General features: G+C 36.3%; 1 protein-coding gene across 12 annotated transcripts in view; it reads right to left on the bottom strand.

Annotated features, from left to right (window-relative positions):
• Positions 1-706: 706 nt before the first annotated feature.
• Positions 707-12,340, bottom strand: part of ETV1 (ETS variant transcription factor 1) — a 95,463-nt gene continuing 83,829 nt past the window's right edge. For all 12 annotated transcript variants that reach the window (XM_073809668.1, XM_073809667.1, XM_073809664.1 and 9 more), the window contains 2 exons: positions 8,312-8,413; positions 707-3,450 (listed from right to left, as the gene is read on the bottom strand). In XM_073809668.1, the coding sequence (XP_073665769.1) occupies positions 3,229-3,450; positions 8,312-8,413 (324 nt within the window). In that variant the 3' untranslated portion in view covers positions 707-3,228. The remainder of the gene's footprint in view (positions 3,451-8,311; positions 8,414-12,340) is intronic.

Raw genomic sequence — 12,340 nt, 5'->3', positions numbered from 1 at the left:
AAAGATGTGATTAAGTTAAAGATCTTGAGATGGGGAGATTATCCTGCGTTATCTGGGTAGACCCTAAATGTAATCACAGATATCCTTATAAGAGATAGGCCGAGGAAGATTTGACTACAGTAGAGGAAAAAGAGATGTGACCACAGAAGCAGAGATTGGAGTAAGGAAGCCAGGAGCCAGGAGCCAGAAATGACAACAGCTTCTAAAAGTAGAAGTAAGGATGGGCTTCCTCCAGAAGGAACCAGCCCTACAGACACCTTGATTTTATCCCCTTTAGACTCATTTTGGACTTCTGATCTCTAGAACTAAAAGAGGATAAATTTGTGTTGCTTTAAGTTATTAAACTTGTGGTAATTTGTTATAAAATCTACAGGAAACTGATAAAAATCTATAAAAAGGAGTTTCAATTAAGTGACCCCCAAGAACTTTCTATAATTCGAGAAAACTGCTCTGCACTGCCAGCTGTGTGCATTTTTATTTTTAAGCATTTTTATAGGCATAACTTAAAGAAAATCATCTTTCATTAGTTATTGCAGAGGTGACATTCTTTGTTGTAATTAGTCTGTTGGGTATTAACATCAAAAGGCAGCAAACATGAGGGGAGATAATTCTTTTATTTTCCTTTACCAAGTTGAAGGAAAATGTTATGTTGTTGATTTCTATGTTTGAATAGCCAATTCAATTAGAAATTCAAAACACAAGAATCTTGCAGAAATCAGCTGCCAGATTTATTAATCTATCTGAAAATAAAAATACAACCAAACAAAAAGTAGAATAAGAACAGAACCAAAAAAAAAAATTTAGATACATTTCCCAAGAGTTTATAATGTAATGTCTTGAACCCTTCTGTATGAGAAATATACTTAATGTTGGCCAATTACTTACTTCATTCACTGAGTTAGTACCGTAAACAGCAAAATATATAATTTGTCCTTTAATATTATATAATCAATACCAATTCTTCCTTGATGCCTTAAAATAACTCATAGCCCAATTTTCTCACTGTCAAACTAGAAGTTTTAAAAGAATAAAAGAAAAAGAGAAAAAAAAGAATACTCAATATAATTTTCACTTAGATCATATTTTAAGGACCCACTTTCAATTTCTCCTTCAATTTCTCCAAATGTGTCAATTCTCTTTCCAGTAAAACTTTAGCTGAATATTTTAAAATCTGTTTTTATTCTACATGCTGTAAATGGCCACATGAGCAAAGTGGGGGGGAAAAGTTCTGATTTTTAAGGCATATTTATTAGCCCATAATGGGCCTAATGCTATATAATGTAAATGTAGAACAAGCCTTGAAATCACAGGTTACATAGATGTGTTGAAATTAGAAGTTTTTTTGTAGGATCAAATGTGAGTAGTATTGATTATGGTATGTGGGTTTCCCAATAACTGTTCAATTTAAAGACATGAGTTGTGATCCATGTCATGTTGGAAAATGGGTAGCCAGGAGATCATCTTTCAACAATTTTTCCTGTGTTCATCATGAAAAGCTTTTATAAGTCGATTTTGGCTTTGTGTTTAGGACTTTTTTAAAAGTTTGCTACTGACTCTTTAAAAAATTTTGTTCCTCTGGGATATTGATGGAGTGAACAAAATTCGTGTTTCTTGCTTGAATCATTTTAGCAAGCTCTTCAGAGATACTGTAACACCATTTACTTATGGTTTTGTTATACCCTGCTTTCAGTATTTTCTCCAAATGCAAAACAAAACCAAAACAAAAACCTTTGAAACTTTAAATCTTTAAATCTTCTTTCAAACAATCCAATCACATTTACACGAGTGTCCAAAACAAGATGATGGATAGTACCAGCGCCAGCACTATGTCATACAGCAACTTCCTCATATTCTTTGACAGTTTGTAAATAATTTTCCATTTCACCAACAGTTACAAAATTTTCCACAGTTTCCCTTAGCAAGCTGAAGCTTACTCTTCATTTTGTCAATGTGCATAAAAGCTGCTTATAGCATAGCATGGCATAAGCTATTTTTTAAGCAATAAATGGTTCGAGTCATCTATTTTGTCCTGAAATGCTATCTGTAGTTAACTGCATTGCTTATAAATGGTCATAGTAAATTCAGCATGAAAGAGAATATTACAGAAAAGACAGCAGCGGAAGCATTAGCATTATCTAATATTTATATATGTTTCAACATAACACAGCAGTAAAAGGTTTAAATGCATATCAATGGGTACCATGTCTAAAAATTACTATAGTACCTATTTAGTGTATTGGATATTTTTCTTAAGGAGTGCTTGCTGTATCTAGAACAGCATATTATGTGATTTAGTACAGTTAATTCTTATTGATTAAATAATGTTTTTATGTACTGAAGGAAGCGAAAGGAGACAGATATTTTTTGCTTCATTGTGATCCCAGATTTACCATTTAAATGAAGATCTCAAAGGACCATGAAAAATATCATTATTTAACTGAAATGAGCTTCAAAATACTTTAACAACAGTATGATTTGTATCTAAAGAGCAAGGTGGCACCAGATACGTATACTGCTACTGGCCTGTGACTCAGTTTGGAGCCAGAGTCCAAAATTGTGCCCCTCATTTACAGTCATGGTGATTACTCAACTTCAGAGAGAATTACCCATTTTATGGTTATCCTCTAAGAGTCATATATAAAGCAAAACGAAACAAAAAGCAGCAAATGCAATCTCTAGATACCTTTTTACAAGAGGTGCAAAAACAGTCATTTCTAACAATTAAACTGCCTTTTACAGTAGTTTTTTTTTGTACACCTTGCAGAGACTCAGAAATGATAGGGGAAAATGCCCAAGGCAAATAGTCTCCAAGTGGATATTTACACAATGTGAATTAACTGTGTACTATAGACACCCAGAGGAAATGAACATTTTCTAGGTTGTTATGAAATCAAATCAACATGATAGAGCTTCATCATACTTAAAACCTGTAGGACCCCATCCCAAGCCTAAGTAAAAAGTAATCCCCCAATCCCCCCCTCCCATTCACCCATTACCTTCCTGTTACACAGAATAAATGTTTAGATTACTCCCACCCACCCTCAAATAAAGTGCACAGTCCATGGCAGACCATAGAATAATGCAACAGGAAAAGCCCCTTTTTGTGTATTATTATTTAAAAATAAAATATAAACAACAAAAATCAGACAAAGGTTGAAGAGAATTCAGAGATTCTCTGCATCTCGCAAAAGAGGAGAGGTGCGAGGAGGCCCTTGACTGTCACTTGTGTTAATACACGTAGCCTTCGTTATAGGGGTGAGGGTTGCAGCAGCCCCCTTCTGGCATATAGGCCATGCTCTCGTCAAAGTGGGACAGAGGCACCGTGTCCTCTTCGTTGATATGACGCTCCATGTCTGTCTTCAGCAGTGGGCGCTGATTATCTGGAAAGGCCATGGAGAAGAGGGCTTCTGGATCACATACAAACTTGTAGACGTATCTCTCTCCAGCCACCTAAGGGAAACACGGAAGAGAAATCCCATCCTTATGTGCAGTGCCGGATGGTAACTGGACTTAGTGTGGTGAGCATTTCGCAAGAGATACAAATATCCAATCGCTGCGTTGTACACCTGAAACTAATGTGAGGTTGTTATGTCAACTACATCTCAGCTTAAAAAAACCCAACAACTCATCTTCACCATCCCAGATTGGAAGGGCAGAGAAAGAAATAAACAAAAACATGATTTAATACTCCAGAAAGGATGAATAACAAAAGAAGAAGCAACGAACTATTAACAGATAGAAAAAAAAAATCCTCACTTTGTGTGATAAACTACGGTTCAATCGAGGGAAATGCAAAATGTTGACCTTGAGTAATAATTACATTCATTCCAGATATAGCTAGAAAGCTGAGCAGTTTGCTTGTTTTCATGTAAGTGTAAACTTACATTGCTATTTGGGGGAAAAAAAAATCAATGATTTCATGCAGGCATCTTCACATTACAATGTTTTCCCCTCTGTCTGAAAAGGTAATATCTATAGTACTTATAAAATAAACAGGCCTTTAAAGTGTAGTGTCTCCCTCTTAACATTATATTTCTGAAACTGTAGAAAAACTAAACTTCCAAACCTTGGAAGAAAAATGTATTGTGTTCCTAATAAGACTAGACTAGTGATTCACTGATTCGCAGGGTGAACTGTTCTTTTTTTTTTCTTTTGCACCGTATATTCTCACCCGAAAAAAAAGATACATAGCCTTATTTAAACGAAAGACGGATCGAGATGTACCCAGCATTATCCTGGGTACGTCACTTTTAAAAGTGAAAGCAAGATGCCTTAGACAGAAGGTAAGGATGTATATAAAGTGTCAAATTGAAGTAAGACAGTGTAAAAAAGTGAAAGGAATTTAAAATACACGATGCATAGGGAGGAAATGAAAAAAAGGAATGTGACAGCTGCCTGAAATAAAGGAGAAGTGGCGTAATTTGTAGGAAATAACATGTCCCAAACTTAAATTTTGAAGAGTAATGCTTCTCTAGGAAATTATAAACAATTGAGTGGAACAAATACAGCCCTGCCCCCGCTGCCATTAATAGACAATGCTGAGCTTCTCAAAAACCCACGGGGGGGGGGGGGGGGGGTTGGGCAGGGCGGGAGTGGATGAATACAGTTCTTTGTATTAAGTTTGGCAGTAACTTTTTGTGTGTATGTAGAGTTCAGTAATTTTAGAAAGGTGCAAATTACTCAACTCCTCTGCTACTTGCTGTGTGACGTGGGGGTATGGTGAGTTCATAGTTTATAAACTATCTGTGCATGTTTGGGAAGAAAAAAAAAAATTACCAAAGAGCACTGCTGTTCTGGACTCAGATTTAGAATGTTTTTTGCCCTGGATTTTTTTTACCTGTAAGAGGAATCAATTTAGAGAATTCAAATACTCTGAATATCCTTAGGCTTGAAAACAGCCAAGACTTAGTTTTTATGAATTTGGACATGTTTCTTAAACTGCCCCCAGTTCCCCTTTTTTTTGTGTGAAATGGAGTCAGGAATGGCTTCTTGGAAAGCCTGTTGCAAGACTAAGATGGAAGTCTCTAGCACAGGGCATGGCAAACAGAGGAGTCTGGCATAAATTTATTTACTTTAGTCCTTTATAAAAAGGAAATTAAGTTCGTAAAGGTGAAATGGTGGAACTGCCATAAAAGTAAAAATAGACCATATCAGAAACAAAGCTTAACTATACTAAATCCTTCTTTCCCGTGTTTCCTTGTTCAAAGCACTTTGAGAATAAAAATAAAATAAATGGCCTGCATACCTCAGAGCATTTAATAACCTGCTTTGTTTTGTCTGCAGCCGCTGAGAAGGAGGCATTTGCTTTAGGATACTGGAAGTTTTTTTGTACAACCTGTTGCTATTGGTTATAATTAGAAATGATTCGATAAATCACTGTGGGGAATTAAAATGTATAATATGCAATCAAGATTATAAAACCTCTTAAGGACTCTGCCTTGACTCACTGTTTTATTTTCCTTACAGTAAACATATTTAGGGCTACTACTGTAATTACTGGATTATGTTAAATGCCACAAAGTTTAGAACAAGGGCTGATAACCAACCACGGGACAGAACGTCTTCTGTTATTCAGTTATAATATGGAAAATGCTATACATTCAGTATACACAAACTGCAATGCTTAGATAGATAAAACATGAAATTTGAAAGACTAGCTATTTAAATTATGTGTTAACTTCTAAAATTTCAGAGGTGATACAGGGATATTGGAAGAAAATTTTAAATTACAGATTAAGACAAAAGAAATAATAATCTGATTATATCAACCAGAAATAACCAATGCTTAAATGTTTGTATATACTTTTCCCATCATTTCTAAATTTTGAAATTCATACATATACTGTCTATAAGGTATAATGATCATTACTTCATTTCTTATTTCTTTCATAACTACTAAAATAATCAGGGTTTCTTTGATGTTTCGATCCACTTGGGTTTTATTTTATCCTCTAATCTTTCCGTTTTATTTTCTTTTACATACACCACATACACACAGAGTTTTAAGTTCATGAACAAGCGTGGTCAGATAAACACTTTCCCCATACATTAAAATATATAATTCTACATCAGGGTTTTCTTTTTTTAAAGGACTGCATAATTTTCCTCTGAATGACTATACTAGAACTTACTTAACCATTATGTTAACAGGTAAAGATAAGATGGCAGGACATTCTAAAAAGAGTGAAGCAATGAGAGTCACAGGTGTGTCAGAGAGTGGCAAGTAGAATGGCTCAACACGTGGAAGGAAGAATAAGTATATGTACGTCTGTAAAAATTGTCCAAAGTCTTGATTGTTGTGCTAGTTATAAGTAGACTTCAACTTTTGCATTTTCCACCTTTAAACGACCTGGTTTTCCTTATATCATATGCAATACCCCAAAAGGCCTGTGATGTACAACATTTTGCTCTCCTATATTAGCTGACAAATAAATAGTTGCTAATAGTTTCCTTTGGCAATTACAGCCTAATAGAAAAAACGTGAGGAGCCACAACATTTTTCTTTGTTTTTTCAACATCTATGCTGTCATTTGACTATTTGATAGCATCTTGCCTTATTAATTTATTAAAGTAAGAGGTAAATAAATAGGATATGTGATAACTGTATAAATAAATAGGAACATGGAAGTGGTGGTATCAGTAATAAGCATAAGTTTGAACACCTTTGAGAATATTTAAGACCAGACATGTCATCCTGAAGATACCCCCTCAAATACTGTGTCTAAAACCTGAGGTATGATTAGACATTTTACGATACTTTTTAGCTCTCTGTGACTGCTCCATTTAGTAAGGGACTTACTGGTCAAGACACACAAGCTAGATATGCCTTGGATTCAGGGTGTGAGTTGCATTCACAGCTACCATTTGTTGAAGACTTTTGCGCCAGGTACAATGCAAGTGTCTCAAGTACATAATTTCATTTAATAATCACAGCAGCTTCACGAGGTAAGAATACCACTGCTTAGTAGCAGAAGAATCTGTTCAAAAAAGGTGATCTAATGAGAAGGTAGCATGCAAACCAAAGTCATGACTGCATTTTGTGTAACACTGCCCAGGGGACCTGCAGAGCACCTACTGTGCCAGCCCACTTGATGTGCCCAATTAGGAAGATGGTGATGAAAACGAAAAGAATGGGATGTATGTGAAAGGGGTTGGCTGCAAATGGGAGTGGTGGATGAGAGGAAGGGAGGAATTAAAAAAGACTCCAGGGTTGAGATGGAGAAGACAGAGCAGATAGTAACTGGTTTTACATTTTGAAGGAGAGATTCAGGGAAATAGGAAGCAATTAAGAATCTAATTCAGCCTTATCTTTTAAGGATCTTCCAAGTTCTAACTTCCAGGCTGGCCAGCTCCAGAGCACAGATTCCCTTTGGTCTAGAAAACTCAATGATGCTGTTTCCCTGTCTTCTAGTAAGTTTCATGGATCAACTGGTCTAGTTTTTCTTGGCAGAACCATGGTGACATAAAACTATGCCACAATCTGTGATATACGTCTGTGTCCCCCCAAATGAACAAAGGATGCATAATAAAACTATAATGTAATATTCACGATGAATAAATCCTAAACGTTGTTCACAGTCAAGACTATTAGATCGAATATGCGTGCAAGGCTGAAGGATGTAACAATAACAAATACCCAAATGTTTTATCTTTATTTATTCATTTATTCATTACCTTCTTCAAAAATTTTATATTTTGTTCTAGGTGTAATTCATTTGTTTTATCTCACACCTTTTAAAAAAGCTACCTGGAAATATTAAGAGACACTCATTTGAAATAAAATAAATTTAACTTCATTATACCAATGAAATAAGATCAAATACTTATTTTTAATCAACGGTTTAAGATGTTAAGCTGTCAAGTAATGAAATCAGCCACGAAAAAATGTTTTTCAGAATGAGAACAAGCAGTGTTCTGAATGTTTTAAGAACCAGAACAAGAGGGAAAAGGTAACAATTCAGTTAGTATTCAAAATTATATACTTGTGGAGAATGTAGCAAAATATCAATGACTTCTGGGGATATATGCTTTTGCCATATTCGTACGAAAACAACATTTTTTCTACCAAACACAGGAAAGTGGGGACTTCCAGAAAGTCTACTACTTTGTATATGATATTATTACACATTTGTCTATAATGCCCATGCATTTATAAACAGAAAGGCTTGTAATAGCAAAACACACAGCTAAGCATATGTTAAAGTGGGCGAAAACCTTGCTTCAGCAGTGTAATGATATGTGGCTTTAAAGTATGACATGCAGATGAATGTGCAACATTTCAATGAATTTTAATGCTGTATTAGCTGCTCACCTTTTGCATGATTCCTTTCTCATAATAATAGCGGAGTGAACGGCTAAGTTTATCATAGTTCATAGCTGGCCTGTTTTTCTGAATGCCCCAACGCCGGGCCACCTGCCACCAAAACAGAATTACATTGTAGTGTTAAGTAAAAACTTATCAACATATCTCATAAAAATTAGTTAATTCATTAATTACTTCCAAACGCTCTAAAACACATTCAAATCAAAAACATAAGTAAAGACACAAAAGCTATCGTGATCTGCATATCCTGCGTCCTGGTTTGCTTTTTAAACCAGGCCTTCAGTGATCACCCTGGAGCCGAGGCATGCTTCGCATTCTGAGGTTCCCTGTTTTTTCCTTCTTATTTTTTCTTTTCAGATAAAATCTACAGATCAAGAGTGGCTTCGTGATCTCTTTGTAAAGGTGTTTTTGAGGCTATGATAAACCAAAGGAAAACAGATATCCTGCATGACGCTGAATAAAAGAGTGAACAAGTGGCACAGTGTGTACAGCAGAGGAAACAGTATACCATTTAGTAAGCTGAACTGCAAATAATTTTTATTGCCTGAAGCAGCATCAGGATAAAATTGTAGCCAATACTACACTGGGGAATTAAGCGTTCATTTAAACAGTAATCAGATGCTAAAAATACGAAGGTCACCGTGTATATGAGTCCACAGACAAAAATCTCTAAAGCAGAATATCTACTTTTGTTGTTTAGTGAACAATCTCCGAGCTTCAACAGAGCTTCAGCAAAACCTCCTTCCTCAACATATCTGCATCCCCTACCTCACCACTACCCTGGCTACATGCAGCATTATCCAGAACAGGGTGGCCTGCTTCTATGACCCCAGCTAAAGTCACCTTCGCATTAATTTCCACTTGTGCTTCATCTGAGCAGAAATTGCAGCTGCCATGCATACCTAGGTAACCCTGAGACACCATTTTTAAATAGGGTTAGAGTTTTCCTTCATGTTCACAGAATTCCAAGTTGTTGCTACGTGTAATATACTAAAACAGAATGCTTTGCAAAGAGATCATTCTGTCTCTCTCTGCTTCATTAGCAATAACCTTTCTCCAGAGTTTTTTTTTTTTCTCTTTTAAAAACACTGATCTTTGCTATTTTCTCTCTCACTAATTTCTACTTCCTGAATGAAGACACAATGTAATTTAGTCACATATATCAGTATAATTTTTTAAGAGCAGAGAGACGTAACGTCACAGGGACGTGACTATATATCAAAACAGAGTCACTGTGACAGGCACATCTTAAAGTTCCAAAGATAAACTTCGTTTTAATGTAAATGTTCTAAGCAATAGCAAAATGGGCTGATGGCAATAAGAAGTGAAAGCAATAATTTCTAAATAAAATGTCTTTTAAAAAGCTAACAATGGACATCAGTGAATCTTTAATAGACATGACAACTGAACAGCCTGCGAACCTGGAGGGGATGTGAACATAAATTATTAGTATCTCCTGAAATTGAACAACAATTTCTGAACAGGTATGCATTTGTAAATGATACTTTTCTAGAGGCTCACCAGGAGGCACCTAGAAAGTAAAATACCTGCAACAAACTAACAAACTTCAAGACAACACAGTGGAAGTCTTTGGGGAGAGAAAGATGTTTTTTTAATACCATAAGCAGAGTTTGACTTTTATGATGCCAGTTAATTCTCAGCACCATGGGTATCAGTAGACATTTTAAAACAATCAAATTTATTCTTCTTTTTTCTTTTTTTTTTGCGGTACGCGCGCCTCTCACTGTTGTGGCCTCTCCTGTTGCAGAGCACAGGCTCTGGACGTGCAGGCGCAGCGGCCATGGCTCAGGGGCCCAGCCGCTCCGTGGCATGTGGGATCCTCCCGGACCGGGGCATGAACCCGTGTCCCCTGCATCGGCAGGCAGACTCCCAACCACTGCGCCAACAGGGAAGCCCCCAAATTTATTCTTAGAGCTGTTTCAATATCACATTCATTATAAAGTTGAGGGAAATGTGTACTCATATGCCTGAGAGATGCAGACAAGTTGTGCAAGATGAAGGAATAAGATACAGAAATCTGTCGTACAGCACTGTTCCTATAGTTAATGATACTGGATTGAACGCATAAAAATTTGATAAGAAGATAGATCCCATGTTGTGTTCCTATCATGATAAAAATTTTTTAAAAGATTGCAACTTAAAATGAACAGATAACATAAATAATTTCCAGGATAGGTTAGACCATCCAACAACTAAGAAAGTCCACTCAGCCCTCACATATGACCCCATCAATCACCACTATATCCGGCGCCACTAAAAGCCAAGCTACCAAATGTAAAACAGATAGCTAGTGGGAAGCAGCTGCATAGCACAGGGAGATCAGCTCGGTGCTTTGTGACCGCCTAGAGGGGTGGGATAGGGAGGGTGGGAGGGAGACGCAAGAGGGAGGAGATATGGGGATATATGTATACATATAGCTGATTCACTTTGTCATACAGCAGAAACTGACACACCACTGTAAAACAATTATACTACAATAAAGATGTTAAAAAAAAAAAAAAAAGCCAAGGTACCATTTTCAACATGGAGTGGGTACGATGACGGCAATACTTCCAGTAAATTCCTTTTAATACTCTTTCAAAAGAAAACTTTGGATGTTAATGAGGAGAGTGAAAAGATCTCTATAGCACTCTAGCATTTATCCTTATCACCAAATGAATTAAACAGGAAAATGCAATCGTTCAATTATTATTCAATTTATTTTTAAAATCACGCTTGAATATGCAACAGTAAATCTAGAAACCACAATCAGGGCCTGGCTATCAGACTTCTCGATAACTCTTCCAGCTCAACAAGCTTGCATATTAGCAGAAGACTTCTACTCTGCCTCCTACAGATGCTTCACTATGTCAATAACTGTTCCCTGGAACAATTCCCCAGAACCCATGATTAATTAAAAAATAAAATCTCGTTATCTTGAATATCTCAAAAAGAGATGTTAAAGATTACGTGCTTGCTAAAGTTATCCAAACACACTGAGCAGATAATCAGCCACAAGACTGCAGTCTCACTCAGTATCATTTGAAACTGCAAGAGGAAATACAAAAAGCGGAACTCATGAGTAATTCCAACAAGGATGGCTTCAGAGCCACCTTTCATGAGCTGTGCTGTCACAGACCCTCAATTAACTGCTGTGTAGTTGAAAGAGGAGGGTGACCGTGGGCCACAGAGACTAAAGAAATTTCGCAAACATTTTCCAAAGAAGAAATTTAAACATAAGCAGCACAGTCATTGCCTGATGGAAGCAATTGTAGCAGTGAGCAATGCAGCAATCAGAAATGGAATGTTTCATTTTGAACAAAGGGCCTTAGGAGACATTGAGCACTTATTGCACAATTGCCAGGGAGTTAGGCTGACTCTGAATTCCCCTGTCCTTTTTTACTTTCTGAGTCTGATACAGAAAAGGTGTCTAAATGTTGGTTTGTTGTATGGAACAGAAATAATTGTATTCCTTCCCGGCATTTAAAAAAAAAAAATCACAGAAATTCACAATTTGATGTAACTTAATGGTCCCCTGGTCAAGTCTCCTATTCTACTTGTTCAAACATGATCAGCTTAAAAATCAACAATTGCTATATAAAGAACTTAATCACGTGTGCCTAAGTATTTTTACACTTCTGAGTGGATCAATAATCACAGACATAATTCAGTCATTTCCCCCATCTTAACAGATAGATGGCAAAAATAAAAATTCTGTTTCTGCTCACTTATTTTAACCACAGATGGACGGAAGTAATTGATATAAATCCCTGTTGAATGTCCTCAGTTCTAGCATGAAGCAACTCTTGCAGAGATTATTAACATCTTTCACGAGGTGAAGAGCACACATTCCCATCATGTTAAAGGGCTTTCAAATTACTTTACGTTAAGTGTTTCTAGTCTCAATTTTTAGTGCTTCACATTTTTGCGGTTCTTTCACTTATATCATTTAAGTACACCTACATAAAAAATGAATTTCTTTTGACAGCCAAATTAAGTTTTAGATGCAGTACAAAA

Source organism: Tursiops truncatus, chromosome 9 (assembly GCF_011762595.2).
Source record: "Tursiops truncatus isolate mTurTru1 chromosome 9, mTurTru1.mat.Y, whole genome shotgun sequence".
NCBI classification, from domain to species: Eukaryota; Metazoa; Chordata; class Mammalia; order Artiodactyla; family Delphinidae; genus Tursiops; species Tursiops truncatus.
The sequence above is the reverse complement of the archived record's forward strand: the minus strand, read 5'-3'. Positions and strand labels throughout refer to the sequence as shown.